The 20205-nt window shown below is 40.8% G+C and overlaps 2 protein-coding genes across 3 annotated transcripts in view; both read left to right on the plus strand.

Annotated features, from left to right (window-relative positions):
• Positions 1 to 2117, plus strand: part of LOC105358455 (transmembrane protease serine 9-like) — a 59362-nt gene extending 57245 nt beyond the window's left edge. For both annotated transcript variants that reach the window (XM_023957292.1, XM_023957294.1), the window contains one exon: positions 1367 to 2117. In XM_023957292.1, coding sequence (XP_023813060.1) covers positions 1367 to 1732 — 366 coding nt within the window. In that variant the 3' untranslated portion in view covers positions 1733 to 2117. The remainder of the gene's footprint in view (positions 1 to 1366) is intronic.
• Positions 2118 to 13431: 11314 nt separating this feature from the next.
• On the plus strand, positions 13432 to 18319 carry LOC101158197 (transmembrane protease serine 9-like). Its single transcript, XM_020704973.1, has 8 exons — positions 13432 to 13664; positions 13775 to 14043; positions 14735 to 14880; positions 14960 to 15275; positions 15394 to 15565; positions 16317 to 16570; positions 16650 to 16744; positions 17215 to 18319. The coding sequence occupies exons 1-8, from the start codon at positions 13432 to 13434 to the stop codon at positions 17473 to 17475; spliced, it is 1746 nt and encodes a 581-aa protein (XP_020560632.1). The 3' UTR covers positions 17476 to 18319.
• Positions 18320 to 20205: the final 1886 nt, after the last annotated feature.

Below are 20205 nucleotides of genomic sequence, written 5' to 3' on the forward strand. Positions count from 1 at the left end.
GCATTCAGTGATCCATGTGTGTGGCATTGAGTCATAGGCCTTCTTGTAATCAATCCAGGCTGTGCACAGGTTGGTGTGTCGTGACTTGCACTCTTGAGCGACTGTTCTGTCGACCAGGAGTTGGTGTTTGGCTCCTCTGGAGTCTCTACCAATGCCCTTCTGTGTGTTGCTCATGAATTGATCCATGTGCCTATTTATCTCTGTTGCAATGATGCCTGACATGAGCTTCCATGTTGTGGAGAGACAGGTTATTCTCTTAGCAGCTGGTTCATTTGTGCTGCCAGGCGCTCATGGAGTGCGGTAAGCTTCTTTAGCCAGTAGGCATATATCATGTCAGGGCCCGGTGCTGTCCAGTTTTTCAAACCTGAGACTCTTTCTTGGATGTCTGCCACTGTGATGGTTACTGGATTCTGTTCAGGGAGGTTGCTATGTTCTTTTCTCAGAGAGACCAGCCACTGGGCATTGCTGTTATGTGCTGTCTCTTTCTCCCATATACTTTTCCAGTACTGTTCAGTTTCCAGCCTTGGTGGGTCTGCTCGACAGTTTTGACCCTGCCACTGAGCGTACACTTTCGCAGGTTGAGTTGCGAAGAGCCAGAACCAATCCAACCACTTTATGTCAAGCAAGGAGTCTTTAGAGTCTTTGGTATGACTGGACCGTTGATTTGAACCCACAACCTTCCAGTTTTAGGGCAGACACTCCTCCACAAGGCCTCTAAGTTGATTTGGAGAAGGGCAGTCTGAGGTGATGGCTATTCTTTTTGAAGTGTTAGACAGATAGTTAAAATTGTTTCTGTTCTACATTTGGGTACTGAATCTCTGTGATGCTGCCTTTTATTGACGGTTTGGCTTTGACGATTGTGGGCTCGTGTTGTAGAAAGTCAACAAGCACATGCTTTTTATTTTAAAATAAATTGCTTGCTAGACATGTTGTAAGCAGTGATTGATCCAAATTGGTTTGAGTCATCGTTTCTATGGGAACAACTCTCACCAATCAGGAGTGAGCCTGTTGGAAAACCACACCCCTACCACTTGAAAGCGGGCTACACAGACTCTGTCAATCAAAAGTTTTAATCATTGGATGGAGGTCCAGCAGGCTTCATCTACTTTTATTGAGGTATCTGAGTAATAGCTGTTTATTTTTTCTTTCTATACTTCCTGTATAGAACTCCAACAGGAAGCTCTCTCAGTCCAGTTCTCCTATACAGTCAATGGGTCTGACTGACACTTGTTTTCTCTCTAATAGAGATAACTGTCACTGAGTGAATTTCATAAAAGCCACTAAAGAAGAGAGATTCAAAAATGTCTGTGAATTAAAGTTTCCAGCAGGTTGTAAAAACTAAAAGGTTTCCCTTCTCTGTGCACAGGGCGACTCTGGAGGCCCGCTCATGTGTCAGCAGGACGGCTCTTGGTATCAGGCCGCTGTGTTGTCGTTTGTACGCCGCCCACTGAGGAAAAGACGAGCTGCTGCCGTGATGGTGTTTGAAAAACTCAGCAGCTTTGAGGACTTCCTGGTACAGACGGTGGGGCCATTTTTGCCTTCAACCATCAACAGCACCAATTTCAACACTGCCTTCACCACCACAACCACCACCACAACCACCACACCCACCCCCTACGTCTTTACTTCCCCGTCAAAGCCTGGTTGGCACATTCACAAAAAGATTTTCTTCTACCTCCGTCTCATTTTCCGCTCTTTATGTAACATCTTCTCCTCAGATCATAAGCATTAACCTGAGTCACAAATGTGGAATTTAATTCTCCATGTTGTTAAACTCAATCTAATTATCTGCTGGTTTGTTATGTCTTTTTTCTGTGAGGCGAAGAGCTGAAGCTTGAACTGGTGTTAAATCAGATACCTGAGGCTCTGTTATAATAAAATGTTGATGCATTCGTCTGATTCCTCCATGTGGATCCACATCTCAACATTGTGGTGAGCTTCGAAAATCTGTGCAGTTAGAAGAAGTCTGAATTGTGTCAGGGTTTTAGTAATTCATGTTTTCATTTTTAAAGACTGCTCTTATGATTAGATGCTATTGGCTTGCTGTTGAAAGCTTAATGTATTGTCATGCAAACATGTTGACATACCTGAAATTATGAGAAACCAATAATATGATGTTGGAGTGGTGCATTTATGTCCTTTGGAAAATTCCCCAAACCCTGTTTCTTCCTTTTTAGTTGTATTGTAGGAGCAAGAACATATAAGTCATGTTAAAATTGTTGGAATTAAAGGTCAATAAAGGGGCAGTAAGGTGATGGGAAGGGGGGGGGGGGGGGGTTGCTCCGTGCCAAAAGACCCGCCCACAACTCATTGGTGAATTTTTAATTAACTCCTGTCACTCTGCAGAAACCATGTACTAGAATATGACTTTGTTATTTATTTTGTCTAAAGACAGCATAAGAATCATTAATAGACTAATAAATGAAAACACTTTGAAGATCAAAAGATGATTGAAGTGGGTCTTTAAGAAAGAAGGAAAACTACTTGGGCAAAAACTACACTTTCACCAAAAAGTCTCATAACCATTATAAAACATGGAGGTGGGGGTTATTGATGAGGGCTTCTGGCTTTTACCAACAAAAGAATCAATAATAAAACTACAGGGCAACAGTGGCTCAGGTGGTTGAGCGGGTCGTCCAATGATCGAAGGGTTGGCGGTTCAATCCCAGATCCCACCAGCCAAATGTCGTTGTGTCCTTGGGCAAGACACTTCACCCTCCTTGCCTTCAGTGTGGCTCCACTGGTGTGTGAATGTGCATGAATGATCCCGGTGATGTACAGAGGGGCCGTAGCTTCGAACTGGCAGCCACGCCTCTGTCAGTCTGCCCCAGGGCAGCTGTGGCTACAACCATAGCTTACCATCACCAAGTATGAATGAGGAGTGAATGAATAATGGACACAATGTAAGCGCTTTGAGTGTCTTGAAAAGCGCAGATAAATCCAATCCATTATTATTATTATTATTACAATATTGCGTATTTTCTTCTGTGTATACTATCAAAACCCTTTTTTTTTTTTTTTGGATACAACAACAATGTTCTAAAATGCGCTTGAGTCAGACGAACATTAAGATGAACCCTGAAACGAAGCAAGAAAAAGTCACACGACGTCATTTTTTTTAATAAAAACAAAACACAGCAGAATATTAACCATGTGTACAGTCGGGCCTGTTTGACAAGTCCTCAGGTGTTTGCAACATTGAAACAAGTTCATTTATGTAGAAGGATTTCCAATGACAGGAACTGTTTGTTTTCATCGTCTTCCGTGTGTTGACAGCCCGGATTCCTCTGATGTGAGTTTGCAGTTTTATTTTTAGACATAGATCTTTTTCCTGATACCTTTCATATTTTTTCCCTCTAATGTCTTTCTCTTAGATCAAAATTTTAGAAAAGCGGTAGACATGTTAAAAAATGCCACTCCAACTATATTTTTATCTGTTGTACAATCGTTCCCAGTGGTCTTTAAATAATGATTATCTAAAATGTAAAAATCCTGTGTTGTTTTCTAAGACATGGTTCATCAGAACTTCCCCTCTTAGGGTGTTGGCACAGAAATAACCCCCCACTGATTCCTTTTGATTGACTTTGATCCGCCCATTTCACTTACTGCATCACAACTCTGAGCTTTTTTCAAACGGCAGATTTTTTTTATCTGCTCCTGATTCACAACGATTTAAAGAAAGAAATACTCATAAATGCCGTTTTAATCTTAAAATCCTTTATACACATCCTCCATGAGAAAAATGCTACAAGAAGATGCTAAAAACACTGTTTTCATTGGAGTTGGTCTTTAGAGGAAGACATGCAGCGATTTCTGCTTTTTTTGTGACCGGTTGATTTTATAACTGAAAGCCTCTCACTGTAGCAAAAAAACCCAAACAATGCCTCTAATCAGTTCCTTTCCTACTTTTCTGGTTGGTAAACTGCAAAGAATTCCTACAGAAACGTCTCAGGGGAAAATGTCCTCCTTTATGGAGACCTTTGCTACAAACACAACTCAAACTCCATGTTTTGGCATCGGTCCTGCATGTGGTCCAGGCTGCCCTGCTTCAGCACACCTGATTCAGCTCAACACAAAGCTGGGTAGAAGCCTGATGATGTCATCAAAGGCAGGTGGGATTGATGACGGTAGGACTGAAAACCTGCAGGACAGTGTACCCCGGGGCCCAGGACACTCTTCCAAATGACACCAGTGGAGGCTGTGAGTTGATTCAAGTTTTTGAAACCAGAAGATTAGAAATCCGTCATTTATAACCCTCACTGTTGTTTCCCTGGAGCTTGATGAAAGGCCCAAATGATGCTTTGATTTATTCAGACATAGAGGTCTTCAGCTTCTCTTAACGGCCATTTTTCACGCCCCAACAGTGCCGTCAGAACTAAACAAAACACAGATAACACATAACTTTATTGGAAAGTGTTCTCACAGAGAATAAAAATAAGAAATAATAACGTGTGCTGTCTACAAATAGACACTTAATTAGCCTTACATGTAGTTAGCAAAGCACTTTAACGTTGGGAGTTGGGTCATCTAGACCCACTAGACCAGAGGTGGGCACTGAGGGCCGCAGTCCTGCATGTTTTCCAGCATACCCTGCTCTGGCATGTTCTGATTGGCTGGACACACCTGAACCAGGTAATCAGCCATGAGTAGGGGAAGAGTATCTGGAAATCATGCAGACACACCGGCCCTCGAGGCCTGGAATTGCCCACCCCTGCACTAGACAGTGCTCTGAACCTTTTTTCTTCAATGATTTGTGATCTTCACTGGTGTCCATGGATTACATTAAATCTTTCCACCTTTATCCACCTTTGTCATGGTAGGGAGAACACGCCAATGGTCATCTTGACCCCATAAGATAGCAAAAGGGTTAAGACCAATCACCTCATTGGTTGCATAACTCAACAAGGACATCTTAAAGCATGCAGCCATGTACATGTAAGCTTCTGTAACTTACACTTCACAGACATGACACTCACCGATCATGCATCAGTGCAGGACCTCTTTCAGGTGCAGTAGGCTGGTATAACCTCCCCCATTGCAACAATTTTTTATTTTAAGCGGATGACTATTCCTCCCCTTTTTTGTTTCAAAGTTTTTAACTGTTTAATTCCAAAATGCATTTTTATTTATTGACTGTGAAACCTGTAAGAGATAATGAGGTACACATTATCTTAAATTAACGGACGATGCGGAAGCTTGAACCGGAACCGGAGGACGGTTCTGACAATGGACATCTCGTTAGGCCTTATCCCGTTTATAGCATGGTCACTTACAAAAGAAAATGAATCTACATTCAATATTTTGGTATTTTAGTCTTGGTGTTTTTTTCCGTTAAAATCGCTTTTCTTACAAAAAGTTGACTATTTGATAAGTGGAGTGACGCTTTGTCAGGGTGACGGCGTTGACTGCAAAAGGAAAAAAGTTAAGTGACTATGTGCTGATGGTCATGAGAGGTTAAAAAAAACAGCATCCTTCCAGAAGAAAAGTTCACCTTGATTTTTTGATTTTGTCAATATGATGCAGCAAAAGTTTGAAACAAAGTCTAAAGTCTAAATACTTCAATTCCTCCTGGTGTATTATTTTGTCCTTCTTCTTTTCTCTTCATCTGCGTCCCAGCCTTTAAAAAATAAAGGTCAAATATAAAATAAGATAAATTGCTGTTGTGATAAACTGTGTAACAAGGTATGACAATGTTTTTTATGTCAATAATGAGAATAATGACTTGCATGATTGATCAGAGGAGTGATGTAGAACATTTGGGCCACAATAATTCACTTTATTTCAGACTGAGATGCAGTTCATAAAAGACAGAAACACCACACAAAATAAAAATAAATAAGTAAATACTAAAAAGTGTTAAAAACCAACCATTTAAAAAGAGAATAATCTCTGTGCCCAGTGCTTCCTCAAAGTGGAGGTGAAGCGGCATGGGCCATGTGACCGGAACTTCTATTTTAGGTGTGGTGCGTGACTTTTTAACACACTCTCTGCAGCCAATCAGAATCGAGTATTTACCTGCACCATGGCATAATGACAACAGCAACATTTAGCTGATGTAAATGAGAATAACATGTGAGCAGCAGTGAAGCCAACGTGTCTGTGAAGAAGGTCAGGCGGGGAAAACTCTTCTGGCTTCAGAGTCTGTGTTGAAAATGAAACCTGAGCTCTCACTGTGAGGATGGGATGACTTTCTGAGTTTGGGAGGGAAAGGCTCACCACACCTCTGCGCAAAACCTCCTGACCACTGACAGGTGAAGTAAACAATAGTCTCCTTTCATCAGGGAGTCTTTTGTCAAATCGAATTGGAGATATCCAGCTGTACAGTTCTGATCCAGATTCCTGCTCACACGAGGAAAACAAAGACGTTGGATCTATTTGTCTGCCGGTGGATGCATCAGAAAGGGGCGGAGCAGGGAGCTTGTGGCCCCGCCCAGCGTATTTTCTACATCACATACAACGTCATCTTTTCATCTGCTCCTGATTCACAACAATTTGAACCAAAAAACACTCAGAAATGCAATTTTAATCTTAAATTTATTTAAATCCGTCCTCCGTTGTCAGAAAAATGCCAAAAAAAACCATGCTGAAAAGACCATTTTCATGTGAGATGGTCCTTAACCTGGACATGCATGTGAATCAGTCCACCGTTCCCCCCCCTTTGTCCCCTGATCAGCACTGGAGCTGGAGATGCTCCCCCTTCATCTTCAGTCTTTCTGTCCAGACTAACATTAAAAACAAAATCAAAAGAATCTGGTTAAAAAGACAGGTCTATTTATATGCATATGAAAACCACATAATGTATATATGTGTGCCACATCACTATCAGCCATTCAAAGAAACAACATGTAGTCCCAGCTGTAAAATCTGGGAACATCAAAGTAAAATCACAACAATAAAGTAAGTGTTATTATGATTTAGCCTTTAGAAACACAATTGTATTTACACCTAAACTAAAAGTGGGAAACTCTGGCTTAGTTTGTTTATATGTTCTCCTTTGGCGCCACCTGCAGGACAGGCCCTGAAACTGTTTTGAGATACTATTTACTTGCACATTTACAAACGATAAAGTTCTCAGATCTAAACACAGATTCTATTCTCTCATAGCATAACAATACTTTATAATATATATATACTTTATCATTTATAATATAGATTTAGCCAAACAGTATCTCTCTTTAGCCGTAAGAATGATGGAGGGATGTTAATGAAAACTTTTAGTATATTTGTAATTTTTATTTAAGCTTTATTTTAACAGGAGGTCCCATTGAGATGAGGTCTCTTTTTTGAAGGTTAGGGTTAGATCTGACCAAAAAGCATCATCACAATAAAAGCATACAGCTAAGACAATAAAATAGAGCTAAAATACAATTAAAATGATAGATCCAAGAGTTTAGACAGACTTTATTAGGTTTAGTCTAAAGTCAGCTGCGTGAAGTAAACCCATGAGTCATCATTAAACCTGCACAGGGCGTTAAAAAGTAAATGACTGGAGGGCAGGCTGCAGGGACAGACAGACAGACAGACGCTTTCATAACAGTTGAAAACCAGCTGTAGGGCTCAGAGAGCATGCTGGGAGTTTTTGTTGTAGGAATTTGATCGTTTCAGTTTTCCAAAGAGCTTCAATTGGACAAAAACATTTAAACCATCTGTCATTTTACATCAACAACAACAAAGTACATGAAGAATTTGTAGGAGGAGTTGTATGGAGTGATTTTTGTGCCATCATTCCAAACGCAACACTCACTGTTTTAAACCCAAAACTTGACAACGTTTGTGTGACAAAAAAGTATTTTACACTTGAAACTCAAAAATAGGTGCAAACAAAACAATTGAACATTAAAAATATGTACATTTAAAACAATTTTCATTCATGAGAAATTCTCTCTCTCCTCTGCGCTCCAAACAGAGCCCTGCGTTACAAATGTGCCACAAAAGCCAGCCAATCACAGGCATGAACATGAATGCTGATTGGTCGGAAATTCTCCCAATCCCGGACAAGCCTGAAGCTCAAAAACTGTCTTAAAGATGGATGTAGCAATGCTTTAATACGAGAGTTCTGAATGTGGAGGCCTAGAACGCGAATATGCGTGTTTACATAGACTTCAAGAGAGGCGGTCGCTCCAAAGCGCGTTTCCGAGCGCGGTGTGAAGATGGCAGAACAGTCAGCCTGCACGCAATGAGCGCGCACTTATCACGTGAATAGCGCTGATGATCTCCCCAATTTCCCATAAAAAGACATTCCAAGCACGTGCTGCATGTGAAGGAAAGGAAGTCAGGAATTCTAATATCTATAGAGATTAACATTATCTAAATGTTTGGAAATCTAAAACCATTCATTCATTCATCTTCTAAACCCATATTTGTGCCTTTCCTGTCCTACTTAAATTCTTCAAAACTTCCCCTCCCTAAAGATCTTCAAAACGTTTCATTCTCTTTCACTTTTGCTGTTTTCAAAAAGGATTCTGTTACTAATGATTCAACAGTTTTTCTTGAAAACATGCAGCACTGGTAACCTCCAAGCAGACAGGTTTCTCACATGTGCAGTTTTGATGTGTCATGTCATGTGTTGGAGAAATAGATATTAAATCAATCTTTCTTTAAAAAGAAAATCCATAAGTTCAAATTATGAACCAGTCTGATAAAAAAACCGTCACTGGGTTCATTCTGGCTGATTGCAGTGATGTTTTCTATGGGCACTGTCCCCAAGAAATAAACAAAATGTTAACTTTCAAGGTTATTTAACGTATAATCTCCTCATTAAATATTGAGACAAGAAAATTGATTTATCTGGAAAAAAAACCCAAAGATGTACAGACAAAACAGGAAACAATCTTTCTTTTTTCCTTAAGTGGAGTGTCCACAGGCATCATGTAGCTGCTGCTGTGAGTCGAAACAATAAGTGGCTTTCTTGTTATACGCTAATAGCAAAACCAAGCAAAATGGAGTGCTGCAGTTCACATTTGAGGGTTACTGGTATGTTTGACATCAACTGTTCGGTCAAATTAAAGTGCCTACATCATGCAAAATCCACTTTTTGAGCTTTTAAGTGTATCATAATGAAAGAAAACGTCAAAGCGGTATTTTGATCTGAGTGTTCCTCTAAAACCCTGCTCTCTGAGCACCAGCCCCTCCTCACACTGTGACATCACAAAGTGAGGAACCGCCCCTTCCAGGGAGAGTCTGCGCGGCCAGCTCCGCCCCCAGACTAACACACACACCCAAAACCTGTGTGGCGACACGTAAATGTGAGAGTTGGTGAGAGAACCACAAATCCTGCATTTACCCAGACTCCTCTTTGGAAGCGGTTTCTTGAACGCGTGTTATTGAGGGCGGTGTGAACGTAGCTACACACACACATTTACACACACATCTCCATAACCTCAGCTGACGCCTGGATCTGCTTTTGTTGTGTTTGAAATCAGTTTTTTTCTTGTTTGTTGAGAATGGCTCTTCCGCTATTTGGAAGCTCATTTACATCGAGGGGAACTCGTGGAGGAGGAGAACTTCCTCTGCACTTTGGACTCCTTAGTTAAACTTTGCTCGTGGCTCGTTCTTCGTTTCCGGTTTTGTTGGTTAAATGTTCGTGCCATCGACAACGCTGTTGAAGCCTGGGGCTTTTGAGGCTGCCGGCATCTCACCGCCTTCTGTTTCTCTGATCGTTTAATGTTTCAATCCAGTCATATTTGACTTTTGTCACCTTTTAGTTCATGTTTTATTGATCTCGTCTTTATAAAAGTTTTATCTGTTCGTTTTCTCTTATTTGGGTTCATCACTAACCATCCCATCGGTGACAGTAGGAACATCGATTTGACTTTACAAATAAGTAAAGTATCTGCAAAATGTGTTTCCACAAGAAAAACTCCTGAGCTGTTCGATTGGTTAAAAAAAATGTGTTTTTTTGTTAAAGATTTAATACTTTACTATAGATTTAGTTCAACCTGCAGAGATGTTTCCCTGAGTGTTCGTGTGTCTAACTCAATCACATTAGAATAACTAGTTTTAAATAGTAATCTCTTCATTTTGCATTCTGCAAATCTCACTTTTTAATAAAAAAAAATCTTTTCAAACTATTCAAGAGGGAAATCAGTTTAGTTGACGGAAAAAGAAAACAACAAACCAGACTGGAATCAAATCCAAGTCCAAACTAAATAATGGACACGTTTCTTTTTGCCAGTTAGTCAATTTTATTCTATGCTAAGAAGATGTTCTATTGAAATATTTATGCAAAAAGTAACATATCCAAAAAAGCTGCTACTGGTAAGAATTTCTGAGGAAAACAATGTTCATAAAAAAGGAATCGGCGGATATTTAGAACTATCAGTCTGAGCTGCAACTTTCCAGTTAATTCACTGTAATCAGGAAGAGGTGAGGTGTTGAACCTGTTGGACGAGGTGACTGTTGGAGCTGGAGGAGGAGGAGGAGGAGGAGGGACGTTCAAACAGCTGAGAATAAAGGCTCCAATCCGACCAGGTAACCAGAACTTGAAATGATGGCGTTCACGCTCAGCCGTGTTGCAGCTGTGCTGATCCTCTTCCTGCAAGGTGAGTAGCTTCTCACCAGACCGAGATTTTAATCATCAGGCAAAATCTGTCGGAATATGGAAAGATAGTAACATAGAAAAAAGATAAATCCAATATTTACATTTTTTCTCACATGTTGAAAGTTTTCAGTTTTAAGCAGAAAAGTTCCTTTTAATCTTGAATGAGCGAATGAAAAATGAAGAAATTTTATTTTAGAGTTTAAAAACAAGGCCTGTGCATTTATCCCAAGAAAAGCCAGGATAGGCTCCAGCATCACCAAGCAGGATGGGAGATGGATTATAATCCTTTCCCTCTTGTCACTTTAGGCTTTGTACTTCAACAGATACACAATTATGTTTAGAGGTATTTTGTTTTCTAATTTTTAAACATTTTAAAATAAATAAATAGTAATAACCTTTCATTTATTCTTTTTGAATAAAATACTTTTTCATTTTTTTGATTATATATAAATATTGCTTAGTGCAAAGTGCGATTACTATAAAAACGTAAACATTTATATTTTAAGTTCCTTTTAATGAAAATTTTCAGAAACTTTGAAAAGTTATTTAGTTGTTTTAAAAAAATGTAACTTAAATGTCATATTTTGGTTAACTTGTATTTAAAAGGAGGGGTCCATCCTGTCTTCTGAAGCAGCGGTGTCGGACCGTGAGGCGTTGGTACCGGGCGGCAGAGCCTACATTTTTTCTGTTTTATTTTTTTATCTGATTCTGAGGGAAATTTATTTTGGAAGACTCACGGATTCTCTCCACCGACTCATTCTTGACGCATGTCAAGTTGTTTGGTCATGTGTTGAAAATCCACTACTTTCTTAAAGCGGCCGCTCTGACCGCTAGTTCAAAACCCACAAGCTAACAAAGTTAACAAATGTATTTGGAAAGAGAAGAAACAGAAGAGCCTTCCACTTCAAAATCAAAGAAAGCCACATCAGACAAAAACAGGAGTCTTTACTCCAAATATGGATTTTTTTGTGCCAGTTGTTCCTACAGACCATAATAAGAATACACAATTTTCAGGAACCGGCAGTCTAATGTTACAACTATGCTGCCAATAAAGTTGGTTAAACGGTGGATTCCCTTTATTATTATATTTAGAAAATAACAGTTTAAGTGATTGTTTCTATATATATTTATCCATCCCACTTTATAAGTTAGACTGGGCTGAAGTTGGTGTCTGATTTTTTTTTAACGTCCACTCTGACAGTTAGCCTATCACATTTGATTGATTCCTATACAACATCTAGTAAACAAAAAAAAGTTTAAAGCAGCAGCAGGATATTTTTCAAAGCATGAAGATAAACTTTACCTTCAAAAGTTAAGAGAAACTGGGAAATTAAAAAATAAATAAATCAGACACCAACTTCAGCCTCGTACAGTAAATATTATCTGACATGAAACCGGTCTGTGGCCTGAAAAACGTTGAAAAAGGACTATTTTTCAACGTTTCTGCAGCTGCCCAGAACAGACATAGATCCACCTGCAGACTGAGCAGCTCAACAGCTTTGCTCAAGAGCACTACAGAGAGCTCAACAAGAGGAGGACAAACAGTGTTGGCATCTGTCCTTCTGTCGGTCCTGCAAACGATTCACCCTAAATGCATCAAGTAGAGATCCTTTTGTTTCTCTTTTTTAGAAAGGAAACATGAACATTTAGTGTTTAAATGTGAGGATGAGAGCACCCTTCATGCTGCAGAAAATCAGCTGTGGCGTGAATACTGGAATGAGTGAGGAGAACACCGAGTGCAGGCAGCTGTGATCTTTCACACCACTAACCCTACTATTGAAAATGACAGTGAATGCTGACATAGTCAAACATTCAGTCAGCTGCAGGAAACACAAGTCCAAACTGCACTAGTTCTGTTTTTACAGCAGCATGCCTGAAGAAAAAAGAGGCAAAAAATTTGAATGATGTGGAGAAAAAAATAGTTTCTTTGGTCCTCTAAGACAGAGCAGGAAAACCGGTCTGTTGTAAGTGTTCTTTCCTCAGGTAGAACCAGAATGCTGTTCACCTTTCTGCACATCCCCCCAGCAGCTCTATATTAACGGATGCAGAGCCGCTCAGCTCCACCGCGTCACAACGAGTCTCTCAGCTCGTGTGGTTTTAGACCAAAACTCATATTAAATCCTGCTGTTGCAGAAGAAAACGAACTCACCTTTGACAGAATAAAGAGCCTGTCTGACACATTTTATGCTTCTCTTTTCAGATGGTGCGTCTCAGCTGCCAGGTGAGCCACAGTCCTTGTTCCTAACTGAAACATGTTACGTATCGATGCAAATTCACACTCCAGATTATGTAACTCCTCACATTTTAGCAGAGAACTGAATGTTTGTGTAAATCCTGAAAAACAGGCTATTTCTTACATTTCAAGATCCGTCTGATGGTTGATTTAGTGTAGTTGAAAAAGCAAGAAAGATTTTTATTTTCTAAACTTGCAAAGTGAACCTCAACACATTTTAGATTAAAAAAAAACAATTCATCTTATTTATGCAACACAAATTCACCACAGAGGTTGAGTCAAGATGAAAAAGGGACTAAAATAGAGCTACTGTAAAGACAGAATAGCTTAATGTTGAAAGCTGAACAAGTTCATTTCAAAATACAACATCTCAGCAAGTTTAAAAACAATGAAAAGTTTGCAAAGCAGAAAGCTTGATAAAATCCCCATGAATGAAAAACACAACCAACCAAGAACTCAAAACGGATTCATGTCTTGAACATAGTTCTCCGCCGTTCATGTGCAGTTTCAGTTAAAATATTCTAAAATTCCACATCAGGGATATGATGTTCTTAATGGATGCCAAACTATTCCTAACTAAATTAGCATTTCTAACTTTTCTTTTTGCAAATCTTTGCAGCTTAACTGATTTAAAAAGCATGATTGCGTGTTGGGATTTATGTGGGGTCAATGTCAGAAAAGACTTTCCAGAGATTCCAAGGAGATTCAGCTGGATCGTTGTGACTCCACAGATTGCGGTCAACCAGCTCTGAACACCAGGATTGTTGGAGGACAAGATGCTCCTGCAGGGTTCTGGCCTTGGCAGGTCAGTCTGCAGAAATCTTCACACTTCTGTGGAGGATCCCTCATCAACAACCAGTGGGTGCTGACGGCAGCTCACTGCTTTCCAAGGTGAGTGACAGCTGTTGGAGCTGATTACTGAGGTCTCCTCCAGAAGTTCACAGATAAATATTGACATAAAAAAAGCTTAATTTAATCAAAAACATCTTGGATGATCTTAGCACCAACCCGTCCGGCGTGACTGTACGCCTGGGTCTTCAGAGTCTCCAAGGATCAAACCCAAATGCAGTATCTCGATCAATAGTAAAGATAATCATTCATCCAGGCTACAGCTCATCCACACTTGAAAATGACATCACCCTCCTGATGCTGGCCTCACCGGTGAATTTCAACGACCACATTGCTCCTGTGTGCCTGGCTGCAGCGAGCAGCTCCTTCTACAGCGGCACCGACAGCTGGGTCACCGGCTGGGGCAACATTGGAAGTGGAGGTCAGTTAAACGTCAAAGCAAATATAAACCATCTTAAACTGAATGACGCTGCAGCGGCTGTATTGTCAACAGAGACATTTCCTGTTGAGTAACTGTAAAATCTCACCATCGCAAACATTATGCTTCAGACTTAGACGGAAAGGAGAGGACAATAGATTAAAGTCTAGTCCACTCCAATCCAATTATTTATTACGGTGCAAAACTGTAAAGAATCTTACAAAAGAAGTCAGATAACAACGATGGAACCACAAAGGGAGCACAATCCAGTTCTTTCGTGTGCTGGTCCCAAGTCCAGATAAACACAAAGGGTTGTGTCAAAGCTAATGCAAGCATCCGACTTGCAAACAGGATTTAAGGAACGAATCTGTCAGAGGAACAAATTGTGGTGGATGATTTAAAGGTCAATGCAGGGAAGCAGATGGAGATTTTGGTAAAGGATGCTGAGGTTGGATCTACCAGGAAAGAGGCGTAGAAAGAGGAGGTACGTTGATGTAAAGAAGGAGGACATGAGGGTGGTTGGATGCAGAGGAGAGGGTTAGATGGAAGCACAAGTTTAGTTGTGGCGACCCTTGAAGGGAGAAGAACAGGAGAGGTCATCAGTGACCATTTAGGGTTTATTAGTGTCTCTTATGTCATTGCAAAGAGAACATCTTTAATGTGTTACATAATGGGATTAAATTTGTTTCCTTAGTTTCCCTTCCTGCCCCACAAAACCTCCAGGAAGTACAAGTACCGATTGTGGGAAACAGACAGTGTAAGTGCAGCTATGGAGCCAACTCAATCACTGACAACATGGTGTGTGCCGGGTTACTGGAAGGAGGCAAAGACTCTTGTCAGGTAGACATCTTCATTTTTTTTGTTTTCCAAATGTTTCTCTTAACTTCATCCTTAAATTAAAATGTTTTTGTCCTTGAAGGGAGACTCTGGTGGTCCGCTGGTCATAAAGCAAAGCAACCGCTGGATCCAAGCAGGAGTTGTGAGTTTTGGCAATGGTTGTGCTCAACCTGATTTCCCAGGAGTCTACACCAGAGTGTCCCAGTATCAGACCTGGATCAACACCCAAATCACCACCAATCAGCCGGGCTTTATCGCCTTCACCTCCAATGGAACTGACAGTGACCTTAGTGTGTCGTGTCCAGGAGTGCCACCAATTACACTCACAGAAACAACCACAGCCACAACTACCTCTGCTGCTTCTCGAACCACTACACTGATGGTAACAACACCTAAAGGTAAAACATCCGTCAAAACAGAATTTAGACAATCTTTTTGTTTTCTAAGGTTTCCAACATTGTGTTTACATATTCACCTAGAGTTTAAGGGTGGGTTTTTTGTTTTTTAACTCTGCAGCTGTGGTTTGTGGACGAGCCCCACTGAACTCAGGTGTTTTGGATGGAAGTTCAGTGGCGACTGCGGGTCAGTGGCCGTGGATGGCGAGTCTGCAGAGGAACGGACAGCACGTGTGCGGCGGAACGCTGGTGTCTTTAGACTACGTGTTGAGCAGCGCTGACTGCTTCTCAGGGTGAGTTCAAGCTAAATCTGTAGTCTTGTAGAAGTCCAGAATGCCTTTACAGCCACAGGTCAGCCACTAAAGCCTTAGTCCCAACTGCCCTTACAAGTGGATACAGGCTGTCTGCAGGTGAAAAATGGTCAAACCTGTATAGATTACCTGCAAGAAATATCGAGGTCGTAGAGCGCTCAATGATTCCTCAAAGAACAAATCTTTTCTACACGTATGCTGCAGGCGACAGGTCATAGAGAACACTTAAACAACAGGTAAGTAAGAATGAAGTAGGTACGATGCAGACAGATTTTTCTTTTTTTTTTTTAAATGAGGAAATAAGACAATCAGAGCTAAGTTTGTGCAGACATCGTACGGGCACCTACCTATCACGTGCACACCTCATGCAGTAATCACACCTTGCTAACTAGAATGTGGCGTAAGGACGCTGTAAGACAGCATCAAAGTACATCACAAGTAACTTGCATTAGCCGTACAAATATTTCACGATACTCTTACCACACACACAACAATGGTACGTTCCATTTTCCCGATGATGTCCCTGAAGGTGGCCGTACGTGGCTCTAGACAACTATACATACCTGTGCTCCCTACTATGACCCTTCATGAATCTGGACAACCCAAAAACCCACGGTACCCCTACGGGTCAAACCCACGTACACTTTATGAAAGGCTTCATCTTTAAGGCTTTATCTGAGTAGGACCACGAAGGTCTCTTCAGTCTTGGTTGACACCATCTTGTCTTCCACAGGTCGTCTGTGGCGTCCGAGTGGAGGGTTGTTTTGGGTCGTCTGAAGCAGATTGGATCAAACCCCTTTGAGGTGTCGCTGAAAGTGACAAGAATCGTCCTCAGCAACCTGACGGGCTTCAACATAGGAGTGATGCAACTGTCAAGTCAGCCCCCGCTGGCGGATTACATCCAGCCCATCTGCCTGGACAACGGAAGAACGTTCCTGGAAGGAGCGACGTGCTGGGCGGCGGGCTGGAATTCTGGACGGGGAGGAAGTGAGTCCATTAAAAGAAATGATTCAGAAATGCAACACGGTTTTTGCTCAGATCCATGTTCTTTTTTCTCCAACTTTAGGTGAGCAGGTTATGCAGCAGTTCCAAACCTCACTGTTAAACTGTGGAGGAGCACTGAGCAACAGCGTTTGTACAACTGTCTTCCCACTGCAGCAGGTACAAGTCTGGCAGTTATGCTGCTTTTAGAGATTTTGTTTCCTGTTAGTCTTTCACACAACTGGAACAAAGCCAACACATTGTTAGAATATTTATCAGTGACGTGGAACTCGGGGTGCAGTGGTTAGCACTCTCGCCTCACAGTGAGAAGGCTCTGGTTCAAATCCCATCTGGGTCTCTTCGGTGTAGAGTTTGCACATGCTCCTCGTCCATCCCACAGTCCAGAAACATGCTTCATAAGTTCAGTGTGGCCTTTAAATTGCCCTTCAGTGTTAATGTAAGTGTGCGTTGCCCCGCTACAGACAGGCAACCTGTTCAGGGTGAACCCCACCTTTGCCCAAAAGTTGCTGGGATAGGCTCCAGCAGCCCTGTGACCCCAAAAGTGATTGATGGGTGGACGGTAGAGCTGTGTTTACACGCTAAAGTCCCAGGAATGTGGACAAACTGAGAAACGTTCCCTGTTTTTTCAGGGTGACTCTGGAGGGCCCCTCATGTGTGAGCAGGATGGATCCTGGTTCCAGGCTGCCGTCCTATCCTTAGACAACAGCTCGTCCAGGAAAAAACGGAGCAATTCTCAGATGGTTTTTGTCAAACTGAGTCTTTTTCGGGACTTCTTGGTTCAGATGATGGACCCTTTCTACTCTCCGACCTCCAGCAGCGGCAGAGCCGCTCAGGCTCACCAGATTTTGTGCCTCCATCTCTGTTTCCTCACCTTCAGTCTCCTTCTCTAAGAAAGACTGTGGTCATGGAGGAAAATCTAGATAATGTGAAGTGTAATGTCATCACTTTGATGACATTAAAAATGCAGAGCTGTACCACTGGGTGTGTACTAGCACAGAGTAGCTCTTGATGGTTAGTCACAGGATTTTTCAGTTTTATTCTTTCTATGTAAGAAACTTGCTGAGGTTAATGTGTTCAAATCTGTTTGATTTTCTTAGTTTTTAGAAAATCCGCTTGATTAAAAAAAAATGTAAGAAAATTTCACATCTGCTGAATCAGTTAAAATAAAAGTGATGTTCGGCCAGTCTGTAAATAGGTGACTTTTGGAGCTTTGAGCTGTTGAAGATGAATGTATCTGTGCAACTCAAAACCACCTTTGGTCTTTTTAATGCTGCTTCTTTAGTAGATACATTGTGTTTTGTTGTTTATAAGCTGCAAAAGCAGTGCACATTTTTTAACAGGAACTGTACAGTAATTAAAAATAAATAATAATGCTGTCAAACCCATGCATGTTACTTGCAATGTATCCTTATTACTGTTTGTGGACACGGTTAGAAGAGTCTTCTTCTTCTCACCTGTTTCATATAATGCACATATTTGGGGGTTGCTTTCTCTTCTGTTTTCAGGTGTAAACAATGGGTTGCATAAAGGATATCATAAAATGTGGCTGCATTTTATGACGTAATCAACCTGAATCACATTTGATACATGCATTTCTGAGACACCACTTGTTTTCCGCCCTGTAGTTCATGATCATTCCACTAGAGGCAGTAGAAGGACTTTACCTGCTCATTTCAAAATGGCAGCTTCCGTGAAATCTCACTGGAAAAGTTCTGCTAATTCTCTGAACTTTGTGGTGAGATTAAATCATCCATTGTTGTTCTAGTTAGAAACGACTTTTCTGTTTTGAATGAAAACAAAATGTGTTGATTATTAATTCTTAATTATGTCATTAATTCATGTCACAAATGTGTGGTTCAAATGTGAGACAAATGTCAATATTTTTGTATTTTGAACTAACTTTGTTGGAGCAAAAACTTAACAAATCACCAACAATTGATACCATCTATATCTCATTAAAACTGATACTGCCATATTATTCCTGTGGGTCGGTTGGGTGGTTGCCTGGGGCGTTGGGGTGGCTCTCTTTTGGGGGGCCCTGGTTCACGCCTGGGGTTGGGGTGGGGCGATGTTCAAAACTCCCAGGTGGTGGTGCTGCTGGTGTGGGGCTGGGGGTTGGCTCTCTGGTGAGTAGAGTCGTGTGCTGAGCCCCCTGGCATGGCAGGAGGGCTGTTCTCTGGCTGGGTTGGAGCTTGCATTTTCAATGCCACTGCGCCCCCCACGTGGTGACCAACGTTGGGGTTCCAGGCGAGTAGACTCCCCTGATCTGTTATCCCACAAGGGCCCTGGGTGTTGCTTTTGTTTCGCGGAGGGCTTGATATGGGGGTATCCGGGCACCTCTTTTTACAGTCCAACATCCATAAGTAGAACTCAAACACTTACCTGAGCACAGGTGTCAGCTCACCTTTGCACCAATAGTATGACACGATTTACGTGAAGTGGTTTATATGCATACGTGTGTGCATGTGAGGTGTATTGTGTACATGTTGACAGTTTGTGTGTGAAATCTTTGGAGCTCTTATCTATTTGATTTACTTAAACTTTTTTGTCCCCTTTTTTAAAGTATTACTTGTTTTCATCTACCTATCATTGAAATGGAAGTCACTGACAGAAATGGCGTGATTGTTTGTGAAATACTTGCATCAATAAAATACTTTTTTTTAATTCTATGTGGGGGGGGTCGATCCGGGAAAATTCTATTTTACATATTGTCTTTAAACGCACCTCAACCGCGTCAGACAGAAACCGGAAATGAAGCGGGATTACTGCTAACCAATCGCGCGCGTGGCCGCGAATTACCTTTTTGTGTCCAGGTGTGCAGTCAAATCAAAGACAGCAGGAACAGGTTGGTGAGTTTTTCTTTTATTTTCTGATAAAAGTGTTATTTCCAGACAACCGTTGGAGCCATTTTGTCCTCAATGAGTTTTTATTTGTGAGTTTCTCATCTGTACGTGTTGGTTTTCCACTTAAAATATCCAATAAACACAAATATGACATGTGTTGTGTCTTTAATAAAAAATGTGCATATTTTCTTCAAAAATAAAAATAAAAGCATGCTGGGAAGTAAAGCTGCTCGAATAGCAAACATGTATTGTAAGACATAAATATTTCCTAAATACATGTTTATATTTAGACCCTTTAAAAAAATAGAAATCATGAAAAGGTGTGTTCTTTTGTATAACTCAATCAAAAAAAATTTCAAAGTATACAGTACAGGGGCAGCAACTGTTTCATTAAATTTCAATTATTTTAATCTTATATTTACAACTCCTAAAAGCCACAAAACCAGGATGAAATGAACAGCAATGATATGCAAATAAATGTAAATAATCATATACTTATTTCCTCCACTGTAGCAGGCCACAGTTAAAAATAAAAAACATTGCTCTGCTGTACGTCTGTAAAGAAAAATGCAAATGCTTAAAAAAAGTTGGCCTTAATATAAAAAAAGTGCCTCTTTTAACATCAGATGTTTGGCGCATATAACTAAAGGTTAAATAAAATGAAAAGTCCATTAGATTGTCTTAGGCACTCTGCTGATGGTTATCACACGCTGCATACCTGCATGTCTGCACATACCTGATCTGAAGCCAACTGCATTCTGCAGCATTCTGCATGGA

The sequence above is a fragment of the Oryzias latipes genome, chromosome 8 (genome assembly GCF_002234675.1).
Source record: "Oryzias latipes chromosome 8, ASM223467v1".
In the NCBI taxonomy this organism is placed as follows: Eukaryota; Metazoa; Chordata; class Actinopteri; order Beloniformes; family Adrianichthyidae; genus Oryzias; species Oryzias latipes.